Source organism: Typopeltis vanoorti, chromosome 22 (genome assembly GCF_054136105.1).
Source record: "Typopeltis vanoorti isolate ZY-2024b chromosome 22, IOZ_Tvanoo_1.0, whole genome shotgun sequence".
In the NCBI taxonomy this organism is placed as follows: Eukaryota; Metazoa; Arthropoda; class Arachnida; order Uropygi; family Thelyphonidae; genus Typopeltis; species Typopeltis vanoorti.
The window spans coordinates 85,395,347-85,415,148 of record NC_143570.1 but is presented as its reverse complement, the minus strand read 5'-3'; the positions used below and the strand labels follow the sequence as shown (position 1 = coordinate 85,415,148).

Sequence of the window (19,802 nt, the reverse complement as noted above, 5' to 3'; positions counted from 1 at the left end):
AGAAGATGAACTAAATTGGAGAAATATTTTTTTCATTTCAAGTACTCATTGGAATATTTATTTTAGAATTTGCAGTAAATTTAGGTATGAAAAGCATTGTAAGGAATCAGAAATTATCACATGTTATTGAAGAAATTCATAATTTTGTTCACCCTGGAGAATTAAGAATTCGAGCATAATCTGAAGACTTAATTACTAAATTTAAGATTAAACTGTATGGATGTTATTCTATATTGCATATTATCGTATGAATTCATTCCAGAAAATTATCAAAGGCCAGATATTAGTCCTGTTAGTGAGAATATGTATGAAATTTTTTTCTAATTAGAAATGTTTCTTCAGCATCTTACCAACTGACTTGGGTAACAGACCAGCTACTCTTTTACCATTATCAGAGAGTATTTACCTTTGTGAAATAAGGTACTGATAAAGATAAAAAGCTTTGCTGATGCAATATATTGTTGGCAGATACAATTGTGTCTAATAATTATATGGGCATTACACCATTGTAAGAGTTCTTTAAATGGCTTCACCGCTCATGCCAGGCAATGAAATTCGTCTCCACCTATAGACACTCAAAAATATTCCGTCTGTAGTGGGATTCTAAATCATGACCTGTTAGAAGAGCAGAGACACTATCCCTCAGCCCAACCAGGCTGGCTAGATCATTGTTGAAGATGAATGATGCGGAAGAGCCTAAGAGGTAGAAGAAAATAAAATCTCTAAGATCTTATTTACAAAGGATTACATGGCAATACCATTGACATTTTTATATAAAATATTGATTTTATTTGATTGCCTCAGAACTCTCATTAGGCTATTTTTTTATATATCCTTCAATTCTGATTATTGGTTTCTAATTTAAGTCAAGCTAATATAGTGCTCTGTGTGATAATTAGTTTTGAACAACTTGTTCTCTTGATACCTTATATGATTATACCAATTTAATGAACTAAAATACAGATTATATTTCTATCATTTTTTTAACTGTTTGTCTTACAGTAAAAATTTGAACCTGATAATCCCTATTTTTCCAAAACTCAATTTGTTCTTCCTCAAGTTTCTCTTCAACATTGTTTTTTCAGTTCTTCTGAAGAATGCATGAATAAATATCTAACCTAGAATTATCATAAAGGAAAATATCTCTATTCCCCACATTATTTTATTACACTTTCTGATGCTAAGAGAAACCTTTAGAACAGTCACTAAATTCCACATTGCTCCAACCTAAAACTTTTATTATTGAATAGGTGTGTATATAATGCTACATAACAGCTAAAATTGTTAGTGTTCATAAAAACTGAAAGAAAAATATTTATTTTTTAATATTTTACAGATGAAATTGCCATCTGCTGTTGGGCAGAAGAAGGCTAAGGCAATAGAACAGCTCTTACAAGAACTTGGCATTGGTAAATTTATTTATGATTTCCATCCATCCATCCATCCATCCATCCATTTATGTGGCTAATTTTCATGCACAATCATTGAAACATTCATATTATGTAAAATTTGTTTATCAAGAAATTTAAAATTATCAATTTTATGGATCCCAATAATGCCTCATTGCAGTTTATATATAAAACATATTTTTACAATAATTATAATACAGACATGAGTAATGGTTCTAGATAGATTAGTCATCAATGTTTCCAGCCATCCACTAACAGAGGACGAACTTTTTGTTTTATCAAAAGGACATGATTTCACTGTTTCTCCCAATAAGGTACCCCTTATGGACTTTTTTCATAGCATAGATAGAGGTCTTCTATCCTTATCTCAAAAAACAGCTAACAGGACTCATTTTGGATGTGCAAAAATTCTTTTTACTGTCAAGCCTCTGTGTCATAATCTCTCTTTCTCTGAATTTAAAGCACTGAAATCATTGAAGAATAATAACAGTGTAATTATCATGAACACCGAACAGAGAAAAGCTATTGTTGTTCAAGATAGAAAAGAATATGAAAGAAGAATGGCTTACTTCGAGATTATTCAACTTACAGGGCCCTTGCATCTAATCCTACCTGTAGTGAACTAAACAGACTTAATTTTCTTGTTGATAATGTTTCTATTTGGATTGAAGATCAAAAGAAAAAGTTTAAAACTTTCTTTAGTTTTCCATCTAAATTGTGTGTTCTTCCTAAAGTTCATAAATCAGGTATTCCATTAAGTCCAATTATAGACTGTATAGGATGTCTTTCTTAATCTTTCCCTCTTTTACTTTTATGGTGTTGATTTCTATACCTTATAACTGCAACCATTATATGAGGATAATGTGGCTGACCCTATGCCTCCCAGTGTATCCCATGTCTGTAGAAGCATTATGTTCTCAAGGCCAGCTTGCGGGAGGAAAAAACCTGAGATAAACTGAGGAGAAAAACCCTGCAGTCCACACCCAAGATTGGCTAACTTGGCTATGTCTGAGAAAGATCCTAAGCTCCTCACTGGGTTCAATTGCCATCACTGATGGGAATTGAACCCAAGACGCTCCCTTCGCAGGCATATGTTTGTGAGGTGCATAGCCACTCGGCTAACCGCACAGATGTATATAGGATGTCTCAATTATAAAATTTCTAAATTCTTAACTAATTTACTTACTACTTCAACTAGAAGAACTACTACTTACATGACAAATACTTTGGATTTTAAAAATGAAATTTTGGATCTTCATTCGCCTCAGATATTATGATTAATTTAGATGTTTCCTTGTTTACTAATGTTCCTTTATTGGACAGCATTGAATTACTTCAAGCACTTCCTTCAGATATTATTAAACTATTTGATTTTGTAATACATTCTGGTTATTTCTCCTTTAAAAAAAAGTTATATCAACAAATCAAAGGAACAGCAACGAGAAATCCTATTTTTCCTGCTGTTGCAAACTTCTTCATGGAACACTTTGAACTACTTATTTTTGATAACATTTCTCCTAGACCTACTCACTGGTTCAGATATGTGGATGATATTTTTGCAGTTTAGAATCGCTCTTCCTCTGAGCTACAGCAGTTTCTTTCTAAATTAAATGCACTTCATTTCAGGATCCAATTTACCCTAGAAGAAGTAAATAAGCAGTTAGTCTTTTTAGATCTTTTAATTCTTCGTCAACCAGATGACCTGTATTTCTCAGTTTTCTTTGGAAGAAGACTTACAGACTGTTACATCCATGCTGAATCTCATCACCATCTCAGTCAAAAGGCTGGAACTGTTAAAACATTAGTACATTATGCCAATTCCTTATGTTCTTCAGGTGAACTGTTACAGAAAAAATTACATGTTAATGCCACCTTTTTATCTAATGATTTTAATGATTCTTTCATCAAAAGAGCTTTTAACAGTTATGGTATCTTTACCTCTTCAAATACAGAAGAAATAACTCACATTCCTATCTGTTATGTGCAAGGCATTAGTGAATGCATAACAAAAGTTTTAAAACCATGGAATATTTTTGTTACATTTTGCTCCCATCCCCCTTTCTCGCTGCTTCTCCTAAGGACAAGCTTCACCTCTCAGTTATGCAGGCATTCACCAGATTCCTTGCTCTTGTGGATTATCATATTTTAGACAAACAGGAAGATCTACTTTCATTTGGCTAGAAAAATTAAATATTATATTAAATACCATCAGCCTAAAAATCTGGACTTGCAGAGCATGTTATCAATACTAGACATAGAGTTTATTGGAACAAGACAAGAGTGCTTCATAAAAGTCAGTTTCTCATAGAACGGCTTTATAAAGAAGCATATAAAACTTTACTTCACTCTCCTAACTTAAACAGATCCAATGGTTCTACGTCTATACTCTTTGTGGGAGACAGTACATTTTAAATCAGCTAATCTTTTCTAACTTTATTTTCTCTCTCTCTCTCTCTCTCTATATATATATATATATGACTACTACTATTAACTCGGGGTTGGGATATATTCATTTTAATATTAATTGACTTAAAACCCGAGAATTATAACAAAATGAGATTTATTTGAAAACGCAACATGTTTCGTCGAGATTGACTTCATCAGGCATTAAGAACATAGAAAGATATTAAAAGACACTGAAAATAACTTTGAGACACTCTAAAGCTATACAATTATAAAGTTATAATATTCGACTGTGAATTACAGTTATTATGAACTTGAGCTATAGTCCGTGTTAAAGTTCTATTGTTGTGCGTGTGTGGAACCACGCGATCTCCAATATCTGATAGTAGAGCTGAAAGAGTCAGGCAAATTATAGCTGAGATTATTGTTCATATGAAGCGGGCCCAAGGTGATTTCTTTTGACTCCATAATGCGGAGTTCCACCTCATCATGGCAAATGTGTAGGTTTGAAGTTGATGTCCAATTTATCTCATGTTGGCGGCTTTCGTTGTTCGTGTTTATTGAAAACAGGACATGGCCTGACAGAGCAGTTGCTCTGGTTCTCTTATAAGCAATGTCTCTGGTGCTCCTCGAGACGCAGTAGGATAGATTTCTCCGTTTGCCCATAGTAAGGCTTTCCGCACTCACATGTGACCTTATACACCTGGGAATTGTAGAAGGTTGTGAGATTGTTTATAGTTGTTGAAACATGATCTTATTTTTGGCAGAGTCGAGAAGCACGTTTGTATGTTAAACTTCTTTAGGATTCTACTCAGCTTTTTGGATAGGGCACTTAAACAACCTCCATCAGGATATAAAATTGACCATGGAGATTGAAGAAAATAGTTCCATCTGTTTCCTAGATGTTAAACTCACCAAGACGCCTGAATCAATAAAAGTCTCTATATTTAGAAAGCCAACACACATGGACAGATATTTGCATGCGTCCTCACATCACCATCCAGCGCAAAAGTTGGGTATTATATCAACTCTTGCGAATTGTGCAAGATCTGTACTGTCAGATGAAGAAGAACTAAAAAAAGAACTATAACATCTTAAATGGACCTTTAAAAACAATGGCTACTCTTCTAAAAGTATTAACAACCAATTATCCTACCATCAACGTAGCAATGCAGAGACACAGGACGACTCCAAAGGTCATATCGTCTTGCCATATATCAGCACACTATCCAAAAAGCTGAGTAGAATCCTAAAGAAGTTTAACATACAAACGTGCTTCTCGACTCTGCCAAAAATAAGATCACGTTTCAACAACTATAAACAATCTCACAACCTTCTACAATTCCCAGGTGTATACAAGGTCACATGTGAGTGTGGAAAGCCTTACTATGGGCAAAAGGAGAAATCTGTCCTACTGCATCTTGAGGAGCACCAGAGAGACATTGCTTATAAGAGAACCAGAGCAACTGCTCTGTCGGGCCATGTCCTGTTTTCAATAAACACGAACAACGAAAGCCGCCAACATGAGATAAATTGGACATCAACTTCAAACCTACACATTTGCCATGATGAGGTGGAACGCCGCATTGTGGAGTCAAAAGAAATCACCTTGGGCCCACTTCATATGAACAATAATCTCAGCTATAATTTGCCCGACTCTTTCAGCTCTACTATCAGATACTGGAGATTGCGTGGTTTCACACACGCACAAGTGTACAACAACAGAACTTTAACACGGACTATAGCTCAAGTTCATAATAACTGTAATTCACAGTCGAATATTATAACTTTATAATTGTATAGCTTTAGAGTGTCTCAATGTTATTTTCAGTGTCTTTTAATATCTTTCTATGTTCTTAATGCCCGATGAAGTCAATCTCGACGAAACATGTTGCGTTTTCAAATAAATCTCATTTTGTTATAATTCTTGGGTTTTAAGTCAGTTAATATTAAAAATGTATATATATATATAATTTTTTTTTTAATAAGTTAGGAAATTTACTGACCTTTGGTGGCACTTTTTAGAATTCTGCTAATGCTAATTCAGCCATTTTGTGATCTTGTACTGATGATGCTTAGGCAAAAATTCTACACTAATAAAGTATTTTACGTGAATTTTCCTCCATTGTTATAATTATCTTAAATATATCATCTCACAGTATTTCATTATTGAAACATATTTTTACGTGTCAATGCAGAACTAACTGGAATGACTTTAACTAAAATCCAGAATAGCATATAAGAAAATATATTATATAATATATAAGAAAATATATAATATATCCCAGATATGCAACTTATACAAAATGCATGAAATGTACCACAATCCTTAAAAGCCTTTGATCATTAAAAACTATTTTTAAGTATTGATGTTAGTTGGTAGGAGTCGTCTGCATAGCACACATAAGGATTATGCAGAATCAACTGGATCTGAAGCTCCAGTTGATTCTGCTTAATCCTATATTATTAACCCCACACACAAAAGGATGTAAAACCTGTAGAATATTTATGTCATCTGTAGATAAGTGTTTCTCCAGTAGGAGAATAGAAATCTGTTGATGTGTTTCTTGAACAACTGGAAGTTAAGAGATCCCATTCCAAAAATAGAAATTGATGGAATATAAAGAGAAGTTGTTTGGCAAGTCTGAAGCTGGACAGTAAGCAGAAGCTGACCAACAGTTGATCCTGTTATCAGAAGAAGTTTTGGAAGAATAGCAGAGGCCAGTACAATGGAATATTGCCCATGGAAATAAATGTTGAATAGGCATAAAGCAGAAACAGAATGCCAATGAGAATATGATTACTGTGAATCTTCAGGGGAAAGGGGGGGGGGGGCTTAGCTTATCATTTGACCAGATTATCCTTTGCTGAATAGCAAAGGATAATCTGAAATGTGTTTTTCTTTCATTGGTAGATGGAAATGTTTGGAGAAGGAAGATAAGCCCCCACACCCTACCCCCAAAACTAAACATGGTACTTTTCAAAACACTTCAGGCTTCTAGTAAGCAAAGCAGTAGTTTTACACTGAACAGTATAAATTGTCTTGCCACTTGAAAACATTCACATCTCTTCATTCATAACAGTTGATCCTGTTATCAGAAGAAGTTTTAGAAGAATAGCAGAGGGCAGTACAATGGAATATTGCCCATGGAAATAAATGTTGAATAGTCATAAAGCAGAAATAGAATGCCAATGAGAATATGATTACTGTGAATCTTCAGAGGAATGTGGGGGGGGGGGGATGGATTGATGTTATCAACTCAGTTCATTCTAGTTCATCTAGCATCCAAATGATGGATAGACTGATAATGTTAGTCTTAGCCAAATCGCATTTTGTATTGGCTGATGATGTTACAGCATAATTAGACAATAAACTGGGACATTGTGTGATGATACAAGGCTCCAGCTATTTTTGTCATAGAAATAAAGTAAAAGTTAACTTTTGAAACATCTCAGTATAACTGAAGGTAGGTAGGCACTATTGCTCTAAATACCAGTGGAAAAGAAGTGAGACTGGCATGGGATGTAAATTAAAGATGCCAAGAAATAATTTTCTTAGTTTAATCCTTTATCCAAGTGTAAGCAAACAAATTTTGCGCATGAAGTAACTTCGCAACTGAACAACTCTTATCTAGAGACTAATGACTTCACATCATTTGCTTTAGTTTTCAATAATGCACATACATATCCTTATGGACATGTATAATGCTGTGTATTGTAGGAAAGATCACTACCCAGATTGGTTTCACTATATAAGTCAGTGGTTCTCAAACTTTTTGAAGTTGGGGCGCATTTAAAATCCTACAAATAATTGTAGACGAACTATATACAAATTTCTGAGAAATATGTTATAATAATTAAGTCAAATATTACAGAAAAAAAATAATGCGATAAAAAAAAATAAAACGAAACATACCTTAAGTTTATAATTAAAATAAAAAGCCAAAAGGCTATTTCAAAACCGATAGTTTTTCGGCATTGAAACTCATAGATCGTAGTTATCGATCTTGAGTTTCACTTACTGGCTATATAACAATATAGGATTCTTATCCATTTAATACCTTAAGTTTATTCATTCTTGTGTTTATGAGAAACATGAGCCTGATGTGTCCTAGCGATTGTTTCAATGTTTGGGCATATATTTGAAAGGCAAACTCTCATTTCCTCGTCAATACATTGAAGAGTTCCTCTCTTTTTACACTTAATTGTGGTGAGGATAGAAAATCCTAATTCACATAAATATGATGTTGAAAATTGTAGTAAAATGTTCAAAGCTTTTTTTAGATATTGACACATATTCTTCTTTTATAGAAATCCAAAAGGTTTCAAGAGACAATTCCTTATGTTTAATCATCAGTCCACGATCAGTGGATATAGCTGCCAGTTCTTCTTCTTCTGTTAATGTTAAACCAAAATCACTTGAAGTTTCCATAAATGGGTTTCTAATCCAATCGTATTGTTCAGTGTTAAGTGATGGAAAATAAGAACTCAATTTTTCTTCTAAACTTGTTAAATGTTCAACTATTATTGGAAGTGTTTTATTTATGCAAGTGTTACTTACCAATGGAAACATTTCCAAATTACCTTCAACAGCTTTTCTTTTCCAAATCTGTAGTTTTCTCTGAAACGCTTTCATTTTGTCAGTGGATGTGAGAATATTTTCTTCTTTCCCTTGCATGCTAGTATTCAAAATATTGAGCTGCTGAAATATATCGGCCAAATACTGTAACCTGGCAATCCAAAATTCGCACCGAAGCAGGTTACAAAAATGTAATTGTTTCATCTCTTCAAAAAATGCAAGCAGTTCTTGTCATAGCTTGTGTACACGGGTAAGTACTTTCCCCCTTGACAGCCACCTTACCTCAGTGTGTAAAAGCAGCCATCTGTGTTGTGAATCCATATCGATACAAAGCTTTTTGAATAAACATGATTTGACAGGTCTTGTTTTAATAAAGTTTACCATCTGAACAACTTGATCTAAAACTTCTCTTAATTTTTCTCCCAATGTTTTTGCCATCAAGGCCTTCCTATGAAGAAAGCAGTGAGTTACGATAACATTCTCATTTTGTTTTTTTACAAAAGATGTAAGGCCCTTAACACAGCCTACCATGGAAGGGGCTCTATCTGTACAAATGCCTACACACGACTTTAATGTTAACTGCCATTTATCAAGATAGCTATTCAAAATGTTAAAAACCTCCTCACCTTTTGTAGACACACTTAATTCTTTGCAAAAAAGAAAAAACTGATTTACTATTTGATCTTCATTAATAAAACGGACGAATGCTAAGAGTTGCGCCTTGTTGGTAATGTCTGTTGACTCATCAACTTGCAATGCAAAATTTGAATACTGAAGTTTATTACTGCATACATTTTTCTCGATATCAGAAGACATTTCTATATTACGCCTGTGAACTGTATCGTTGGATAGAGGAATCTTGCTTATTTTCATTGCTGCTTCATTTCCTAGCATTGTCATGACCATTTTTTGCATGCAGGCAAAATAAGTGACTCACCTAAAGTATGATCTTTCATGTTTTTTGCTATCAGTTCTGAGACTTGATAAGAAGCGATTTGAGTTTTATCAGAAACAGTCATTATATTTTAAAAGAATTTGCCGCTTTTGTTTGCTGTTCAGACAATCTCTTGAAAAAACTTACAGATTTATCTTGTAAATTAGAGTGTATAGTTTTAAAATATTTACTCAATTTACTAAGAAGCAATGATTCATTTGCCATTTTACATCCACATACTAAACATAGCAGCAAAGGATGATCTTCACTTCCGGTCCAAGTGAAACCAAAGCTTAAATAACTTTCATTATATTTGCGAGTAGGCTGCGATTTTGCTTTCTTACTTGCACTTAACTTTTACTCACTTCCAGAATCTGATTCTTCAATATCACACTTCTTTTTGAGAAATCTATCCATTTTATTTGGGTGTATTTATCTGAAAATAAGTAATATGCACATAACATCCACTTCCAACACTTAAAATAAGTAATATACACAACAAGAATAAACCATATTCTTGTTCTCTTTGCAAGAAAAACCGCTGTTAATTAACATAATAATGATGTGTTGACAAAAAGAGCAGTATATCCATAATGAAAAGGTATAATAGAGTAACTATATTTATTTTTATATCTGGACACATATTTCTCTGGAATACCACAGGGCACACCCTTTGAGAACCACTGATATAAGTGAAGGGAGGTCTCCAAAAACTCAGGCAGTCCCCCAGATCACTCTAAACTCAGCAAGTGCGAGCAACCCGAAGGATCATTTTACTCGGCGGTGGTTCCACTCATTGGCAGGCCCACCATGCCCCAGAGAGGAATCCTCAGCAGTGGTATCCCATAATGCAAAGCACATACATGTCCTTATGGACATCTATAATGCCACGTATTGTGGGAAGGATCACTACCCAGATTGGTTTCGCCATATAAGTGAAGGGAAGCCTCCAGAAACTCAGGCAATTCCCCCAGATCATTCTAAACTCAGTGACAGGCCCACCCTGCCACAGAGAGGAACCCTCAGCAGTGGCTCTGCCCAATGGCAGCGTCACTGCTGAGGTCACCCCCACCACCTAGCAGAGCCATAATCTCAGCAGTGGCCCCACTCAAGAGACAGAGGCAAAAGCCTGCCTCCCCGAGCAGAACTGCTCATATCTCAGGAAGAAGGGGGGGGGGGGGGGCCCTTTCTGCACAAAAGCACATCAGTGACAGCCAGACCCAGGAGAGATATCAAAGTTGAAGTAATGCAGAAGTCATATTTCCATATACAAGTAGCCAAAAGGTTTCACACCTTATTATTAAAATACTCTTGATTAGAGATAGATGTTTAAAGTTTTTCCACTTGGTTATATTATAAATTAAAGATGCCAAGAAAGTGTATTCTTGGTTTCATCCTTTGTAAGCATACAAAGTTTACTCATGAAGTAACTTCATGAAAGGGCAACTCATATAGGAAGCTAATGACTTCACATCAATTGCCTTAGTAGCCAAAAGTTGTCACACCCTATTACTAAAATACTCTGGATTAGATATCTATCTCTAATCCAGAGTATTTTAGTAATAAAGTGTGACACCTTTTGGCTGCTTGTATATGGAAATATGACATCTGCATTACTTCAACCTTGGTATCACTTCTAGGTCTGGCTCCCACTGATGAGACATCAGTAAAGGTCGAAACTGGTCTGGGTAGTGACCCTTTGCATTATGAGATACTAAGGCAAGTGAAGTGAAGTCATTAGCCTCTATATACGAGTTGCCCGGTTGTGAAGTTACTTCATGTGCAAACTTTGTTTGCTTACACTTGGATAAAGGATTAAACTGAGAATATAATTCCTTGGCATCTTTAATTTATAGTATAACCAAGTGATAAAACTTTCAGCATAGCATAGGAATGGCAGAAATATTGTGCAGATATAATTGTGGCTATTACCAAAATTGAGAAGATCAAAACAAGCAACACGAATCCAAATAATAAGTACAAGATGATCACTTTAGGCATGAGGGATCAGGAAAAAGGAGGTAGTTAGTCTGAATGATCATCTTTCTTTCTAAAGCTGGTTTCTAGCAGAGCGATGTAAGTTAACAACCCCAAACTGGGTAAAGATAGTAAGACTTATTTGGCTTATGCTCCCACAGAAGGTACTAGTTATGGAAAAGTAGAGGAATTTATTGAGTCATTGGAAATGGCAGCAGTAGTTGATATGTAAGGAGAAGCTGGTTTATGGAGAAATAAGCAACAGAGTGGGAAACAAATGTTGTACAGTACATATAAAAATGTTTTGATAAAATTTGAAGGAAAGGGCTAATTATAGCCATCTTTCTTCCTGGACACTTGCAAATTGATTCAGATTTTTAACTCAGAAGATTCTTTAACTTCTGTAGAAAAATATAGCCTTCGTCCAGAGGATGTGATAAAGATCATACTGCATTTAATTCCCGTTGCAAAAACAGAGTTCTTTGGATGCTTGGATGCGATATTGGACAGAAAATCATGTTTAACAAAAAATTCTTCCTGCACATAAATCAGTTAAGGAATATGTGCAAAGAGAATCAGACAGCTTTTGCCTATTTTTAGAGTACTGAAAGGTATTCCTTTTCTGTTTCAGGCATGGACAGTACAGCAAAATGCATTGTGTCTCTGCAGTAGACAGTAAATTTTCATAGTTGGATCTTCATTAGGCAATCCAAAGCATCTGGTATATTAGACCATTGTCTGTTTGTAGTGACAGTCAAACGAACCGTCACTTTTGCATCACCGCTAGCAGTGGTCTCCAGCATTCATTTAAAAATTGTCCTTGCAAGACCATCCAGTATGAGCAAGAATATTTAGTTATGTCGGGAAAATTGGTACAACATGCATCAGACTGTTTTCCTTTGTTTTGGATATTGAAGTATGTGATCTGGGTATTCATGATAAGCAGTACTTCATTCTTTTATTCTGCCATGCTATTTATACATCATAAGGAAACAGTTTCTTCCCCCTCCTCCCACATTAACACACACACATACACCGACTACCACTAACTCTTTCAAACACACCAAGAGGATTACTCTGATTATCAAGAGGATCGACTGTTGCTTTACCAACTGCATAATATCTCAAATAAATGCAACATCAATATGAGCAAATCCATGCCATATAGTTAAATTAGAATTCATAAAACTGAAATGCTACCAAAGGTGCATCATTTATACTAACTCTTTTTAAGGTCATATGTTCTTTGGTATACCACAAATACCCAGTACTGTCTTGGATTTTGTTTCTGTAACATGAAATAAGAGGCCCTATTAGGATATTTGCTTATGTCAGATCATAAGCACATTTGGATCAAGAGAAATGATATGTTATTGTAGCTTGATCAGCTTGTCTATTAGAGAATCCCTATCTTTCCCAAGTATGGATCACAGGCAGATTCCGTTGACAGACATCATAGTACAGAGATACAGCTAACAAACTATATACCAGATTAAACCTAAAATTAAACTGGAGCAGTTTATTTTGACCAGGGACCATAAAGAAGATGTTATTCTTTTCTTGGCTCCACAGGTCATAATTATTTCTCACACTCTTTCTTTTGAGAAGTAATTAAATTCATATTCGTAAAATAAAAAAAAATCATATTCTAATAACTGCCTTCAATTTATTAATGAGGACAATTTGTTAAAATTCTGTTTTACTGCTTATGAATCTGACCAATGCTTAACACTCAGACATATCTGAACATTGTATATTTTTTTACAAAATTAAATTAACTTGTACATTATTTATATAATCTGTAACAATATGCTCTTTAGCACCATTGTTCTTTATATATTTTAGATTAATTTTTTAGAATGTTTAAGCATTGTGAATTCCTAACACGTGGAACTTATGATCCATTGCCCTTTCCAATCTTCCAGTGTTGCAGTCTGGGAAGATCCAGGATATGTACCAGAATCAACAGTGAAAAATCAACTACTAGACACGTGATCTTTACAATCATTATTAGAAAAATTTTTTCTTTAATTCTTTGACTACACTTAGTCAGCAGAGAATTACAGAAATACTGTGTTGATATAATTGGTGTTAACAAAAAAAAAAAAAAGATAAAAACAGGTGAAATAATATACTTCTAAATAACTGGCGGTCATTATATTTGAGCAATAGTGATCAGAGAGAGGGGAAAGATTTACTGTTGTGTTGAACAATAAACATCAAGATGAACCTCTTGAGTGTCAGACAATTTTAAATAGATCGATGTTAGGATTTCGGAATAGAATGATAATTTCTAGATTTGGCAGTGGATGGTACCCTGATTTGCATTCTCTGTTGTTTATCAAATTCTTGTGCTTGTAGCTTATTCTTCTCTATTGTTCTGGTAAATCTTCATCTATTCATTACATAAAATATCAGAAAAAAGATTAATAATACTCTTTTAACACTGCTCATCTCACTGGTTCCCACCCCCCCTTTCTATTGCTTAGGATAAAAATTTATGATGACTGTGCCATTTTTTTTAAATAGCCTATTTATTTGTTTATCTCAGTAGGACTAGAAAATGAGGTTATTTCTTATATTTTTGCCTTAAAAAAATCATGCCTTTATGGTGTTTGATGCAAAATAAAAGATTAGCAGACCAAGAATTGGAAGGGGGAGCAACAGGTAAAAATTCATCAAGAATTAACTTTGTTGGCACTATAAAAGTGCTAACAAAGTTAATTATTGGTCTGCTAATCTCTTATTTTGCATCAAACGTGTGAAATGGGGTTTCTGGATTATGTAAAAAATATATAAAATTAATAAAAATAGAAAAAAGAAACTAGCCCACCCACAATAATAATGTATCAATTATAGGTTTATAACCTTTTGTAGGTGGGAGTCACATTAAAAAAAAACTCAAGAACATGTTCTAGGAAATGATATTCTCTGGCTGGTGCTGTAGCACCAAATGATTCATGCTTTTAGCTGGCATGCTAGTGGGGGAAAAAATCAAAATATTTTTTAATTGGACTGAAGTTTGATAAAATATGTAATTATAATAAGGAAGAATTATAGTAATTTATTTTGATATACTATTACATTATTCTTATTTAAGAGTTAAATCCTATGCCAACTGAAGAAATCTGTGGTCATTTCAATGAGCTACGTAGTGATATGGTGTTGCTTTATGAACTTAAACTAGCTCTTGCCACATGTGAATTTGAGCTACAGACTTTAAGGCATCAGTTTGAAGCCCTAGCTCCTGGAAAGGTAAGTGAAATCACTTAGTTTTTGTGAATTGTATTGACTGTTTTGTATGAAGTAATTACTGATCTTTAACTGCAAAATTCTGTTTCCTTGAAATTTATTGACTTAAAATTTGAGTTTAGAATAATTTAAAATTTTGTGATATTAAAGGAATTTAACATAAAATTATCATTTACAAAGAAAATAAACAGTACCCAATCTAAAGAGGTTTAAAGCTCGGCATGTTAACTAGATGATCCTCTAATGATACTATTCAAAATTTTTCATTTACAGTTGATAAAAAAATACACAGATGTATGAATTACTAAATAAATCTTGTTATGCTTACTACTGGCTTTATTAGGAATAACAGAAACTTTGTCAAGGAACCAAGGCAAACAGTGAAAAGTGAACTACAGGAACAAACTCCAGCTCAACATCTAGATGGACAAAAAAAAACAGTGTCAGAAAAATCGGTGGGAAAAATCATCAACATAAGGAGTATTAATGGAAAGAAATTGAAAAAGTACCGTGTGGACATAATTGACATTACTGAGATAATGACAAAAACATCTGAGACCTTATTAAATAATAATTATAGGATGTTATATTTAGATAATAATGATTAAGGTAAAGAATGAGTAGTAATAGCATTCAACACTAAACATGAAGATAAACTTGTTGATTGGAAGGCAGTTTCAAGTCTTGTTGTCCTTAATGTGGAAAGGCAGCTAGTGGATGTTATTGCCCTAGAAATCCTTAAATATGGAGGTATAAAAGTTTTACATTGACTACAGCATAATTCAAAGGGCATGGTTTAAAAGTTGAATGGCAGATGATGTACAGTAGAGCTGTCATAGTTCCCATCTAACAAAAAAAGAAAAGAAAAAGAATAAGCTGAATGTGAGAAGTACAGAGGAATTTCTCTAACATGTGTTAACAGTAAGATTTATGCAAGCACACTTGAAAAGATACTGAGAAAAATTGTGAAAGAGAAACTTGGAGAAGATCAAACTGGGTTCAGGCCAATTGTCAAGATTAGATTTTCACTTTATGATAAAACAGTTGAGAATCAGGGGAATATGACAAGGATGTGTATTTAAGTTTTGTAGATCTGGAAAAGGCATATGAGTGCATCCTGAAAAAAGCTTGTCAAAACAATACAATTATATGGGATAAATAGAACATTATACAGAGCAATTAATAGTCTAAATTTAAGTTGTATCATCAGTTGGAATTGGGGGAAATACAGGAAGATGATTTTTAAAATCAGGGGCAAGGCAAGTATGTGCATTATCTCCACTCTTATTCATCATCTGTGTGGATTGCATTATGAAAGAAAGTGGCATTAAACCTGATAATATTACATTTGGAGATGGCAAACTTAGCATCTTTACTTTACATAGATGATGTACTTCTAAACACATCTAGTATAATTCTCCAGTGTCCTGTAACTAAATTGCATAACAGTTGTAAGAAATTTGGGATGAAAATGAACTGAAACGTAGAAAATGTCAGCTGAATTCTCAATGGAAAACCTTTAGAACAAGTAAAGTATTTCAACTATTTAGGCACAGTTTTTAGTGAAGATGGCAAATTAAATTTAGAAATGCACAACAAAATAAGTTGTGTATTTCTAAAGTTGGTATGGTGGGAAACCAGTCGAAGAAATTTATACAGAATAAGAAATTGGGCAAAACACTAAACTAATAGTGTTCAAGACAGTGTTCAAACCAGTTTTAAATTATGGATCTGAGAGTTCAGGGGGCCCAAACAGATGGCGTCAGTGGTGGAAACATTAGGAAGGAAATTGGCATTGTTAACATTCAAGAATGTGAGCATGGCTGATCTAATGTGGTATGGTCACTAAAGGAAAGGTTAGCAAATCTTGTGTTTGATGCAAAGAGGGCAGGAAAAAGACTCAGAAGAAGACCAAGATCTAAGTGGATTGATTCTATCAATCCACTTAGAGCTTGAACTATCTGTCTTAGAAGTTGAACCAGTTGAAGATCTCTTAGAAGATCTAAATGTTAGCTACAACAATATTGGTTTACTGACAAGTAATATAGTAATTAGGAGGAAAATTGTTGATAGGAGATTAATAATAATGTAAACTTAATCACATAATGCTGACATAGTAGCTTGTACACCCCTGTAGGGTATAATCAGGAAATTGATGATGATGATTATTGTTATAAAATATTCTAAGTCTTTTTCATGTTATATGCATGACACATCCCTAGCTTTTGTGGGGCATCCAAAATATTTACTGTGCAACCTTTCATTCCTGTTGAACTATCTGTTTATTAATTTCAACAACTTACTGTTAAGTTGTTTCATGCCTCAAGTAGCTTCTTGAGAACATACAATGATCATTATTTATGCATGGTTAACTAAGCCTGATCTCTCTTGATTTTATTATCTTGCTACTCTAATACAGTACGAATCCTTGATCCACTAGAATGCTCAGTCAGTATCAGTGATGCCCATTATCGAGAAAGACCTGGGCTTGAATCCCATTTAGGATGTGAAGAACTTTTACAACTTTTCAATTTATGAATTAGCTGATTCCATATAGAGAAATAATTCCTTATTTCTCTTATTAATGGTAAGTGAGGCTTTCATCCCAAGAAAGCAAGTAAACTGGGGAGAAGAACACATGCAATCTACAGACAAAAAAATAAATAAATACTTACCTTGTAGCCTTAGTTGCTTTGGTTTACATCCCAAACAACACCCTAACCAGATTATATTAATTGATGCCCTGCTTCTCCTGGCCAGTCCTGTGGGAAGGGTATGTTTCAAAATTGCATGGTTTTTGCCCTTATGTTTTTGTTGTATTTGTTAGTAGCTATCTTGTTTAACTGTTTATTGTAGTTCACTAAATTCTCGCTCTAGTGTGTCTTAAGCAAGAACTAAACTCAGTTTAGTGAGAGTTAACTGCATGTCTGTTCTCATATTCTCTGTATGTTCATTCATTTAATCAATGTTTTTTTGGAACATAAAATTCTTATCATTTTGTCTGGTTGTTTTAGAGAACTAAACTTAGTTTAGTGTCTTGCTGCATTTAAGTTCATTTTTTCATATTCCTACAGATCTTCATAAAAGTACTGTTCAAAATGGATTTTGGATCTTGATTTCATCATAATGCAATAGTGTCTTTTTAGTTTCAACATATAAAATATTAAAGAGTGACAGCTGAAGCTGGTTCAAGCTGAAGAATATTTCAAGGTGATGGAATGAGGATATGGCAATAATACAGGAACACTAAAGTTGCCAAGCAAATAGAATTTTCTGAAATTTTATCATTTACATATATGCTTGGTGACCAATAAAAAAAAAAAAAAAAACATTGGTAACCAAACAATGGTCAAAATTGGACTAATTTCTCCTATTCCACATAAATTTATTTAGTTGACTTCCTTCCATACCAGCTTTGTTAATTCTGTTGTCTATTTCCATATTTAATTTACCATCTTCACTAAAATTTGTGAAGAGTATTTCGATATTTTCAATGTTTCTGCTTATGTTCTTTGTCTTTGTCCTGTTTTAGCTGATTTTCATACCAAATTTATTACAACAGTTATTCAAATTAGTCTGGGAATCTTGCAGGTGTACTGGATTTATTTAAAAGTATAACATCATCTGCATAAAGTAAAGAGCTGAGATTAACATGTCCAATTTTGATATCAGGTTTAATACCACTTTCTTTCATAATGTGATCCATATAAATAATAACAGAGGGAATAATGTACATTATCGTCTGACACCAGATTTAACATCAAACCATCTTCCTGTATTTCCTTCAATTCTAACTGCTGACTTAAAACTCAAACACTAAGTATTGATTGATATAATGCCTCATTGGCACCATATAACTGTAGCATTTTGAACAGCTTTTCTCTTGGTACCTTGTGATATGCCTTTTCTAAATCTATGAAACATAAATACAGATCTTTGTTATATTCCCATGATTTCTCAACTATTTATCGTAAAGTGAAAATCTTATCTTGACAACCTCTATTTTGCCTGAATCCAGCTTGTTCTTCACCAAGCTTCCCTTCCACAATCCTTCTCAACTGTTTCTCAAGTATACTTGCATTAATCTTACCAGAAAAAACTCAATAAAGAAATACCTTTGTAATTCTCACATTCAGTTTTATTTCTCTTTTTATATATGGGTTATGTGAGAGCTTTACTCCAATCATCTGGAATTCGTCTCTCTGTCCAGGCCTTGTTAACTATGCAATGCAGCCACGGTAAAACTTTTATACCTCCATACTTGAGCATTTCTGGTCAAGTATCATCTACTCCTGCTGTCTTTCCACATTTCAGGCTTTTGAATATGTATTCCTGATTGCATGCCTGTTCAGTGTTATTTTTACCACTGTGTTGCTGTTACTGCTTGTTTCATTTAGCATTTTGAAGTAATTACTCCATACATCAAGAAGATCTTTATTTCCAGTTTTTGTCACCTTTATCATCTCTTATTCCTTTTACATCACTCTTTCCTCCATTTCTGAGATTTTTTAACAGTCTCCATAATATTTTGTCACCTTCCCAATATTTATTTTCTATGTTCTTACCAGTCTTGCCATGACTTTCGTTTAGCTAGTTTTACACAGTGCTTAGCTTTCTTATATTTGTCTCCGTATTCTGTAAGAGCAGAAGCTAATTTATTTGTTAGGAACTTCTGATATGCTACCTGCTTTTCCTTCATTGCATCTTCCTGAGTCCACCATGGAGTTCTGATTTTTGTATCCTTGCAGACAACCTCACCACAAGCCTCTCTGGCTGAATCAATCAATGTTTTCTTTAGGGCTTGCCACTGAATCTCCAAGATTTGGTTCCTGTTCTCAAACTCTTTCATTTTTTCTTGAAAAATGTTTGTGTATTTTAGTCTCAAGTTCACATCTGAAAGCTGCTCAACTTTTATTCACTTTAAAACTTTCTTACATACTCTTCTTCAAAATAAAATTCTTTTTTATCCTAATTGTGATCGCTTTCAATTTCAGATATTCTTTACACTCTACTGTCCTGCACCAGTGAATAAGCATAACTGTCAACAATAACATAGTCAGTGAGACTTTTCCTTGCGTATTCTCTCCATGTAAATTTGTGCACATTTTTATGTTCAACATTGTGTTAGTATTCTGCGTGGTTAGCCATGTGGTTATGCACTTCGCAACCATATGCCTAGGAAAGAAGTGTCCTGGGTTCGATTCCCTTGGCTGATGTTGAGGAGCTTAGGATTTTTCTCAGACATAGC

General features: G+C 34.0%; 1 protein-coding gene across 3 annotated transcripts in view; it reads left to right on the top strand.

Moving 5' to 3' along the window:
* LOC150094538 (DNA methyltransferase 1-associated protein 1-like) overlaps positions 1-19,802 on the top strand; it is a 219,357-nt gene that overhangs the window by 149,951 nt on the left and 49,604 nt on the right. For all 3 annotated transcript variants that reach the window (XR_016550226.1, XM_090411891.1, XM_090411890.1), the window contains exons 10-11: positions 1,337-1,409; positions 14,403-14,557. Coding sequence is in view for 2 of the 3 variants with exons in the window: in XM_090411891.1 (XP_090268017.1) it covers positions 1,337-1,409; positions 14,403-14,557 (228 nt within the window). In the remaining variant the exon portion in view is untranslated. The remainder of the gene's footprint in view (positions 1-1,336; positions 1,410-14,402; positions 14,558-19,802) is intronic.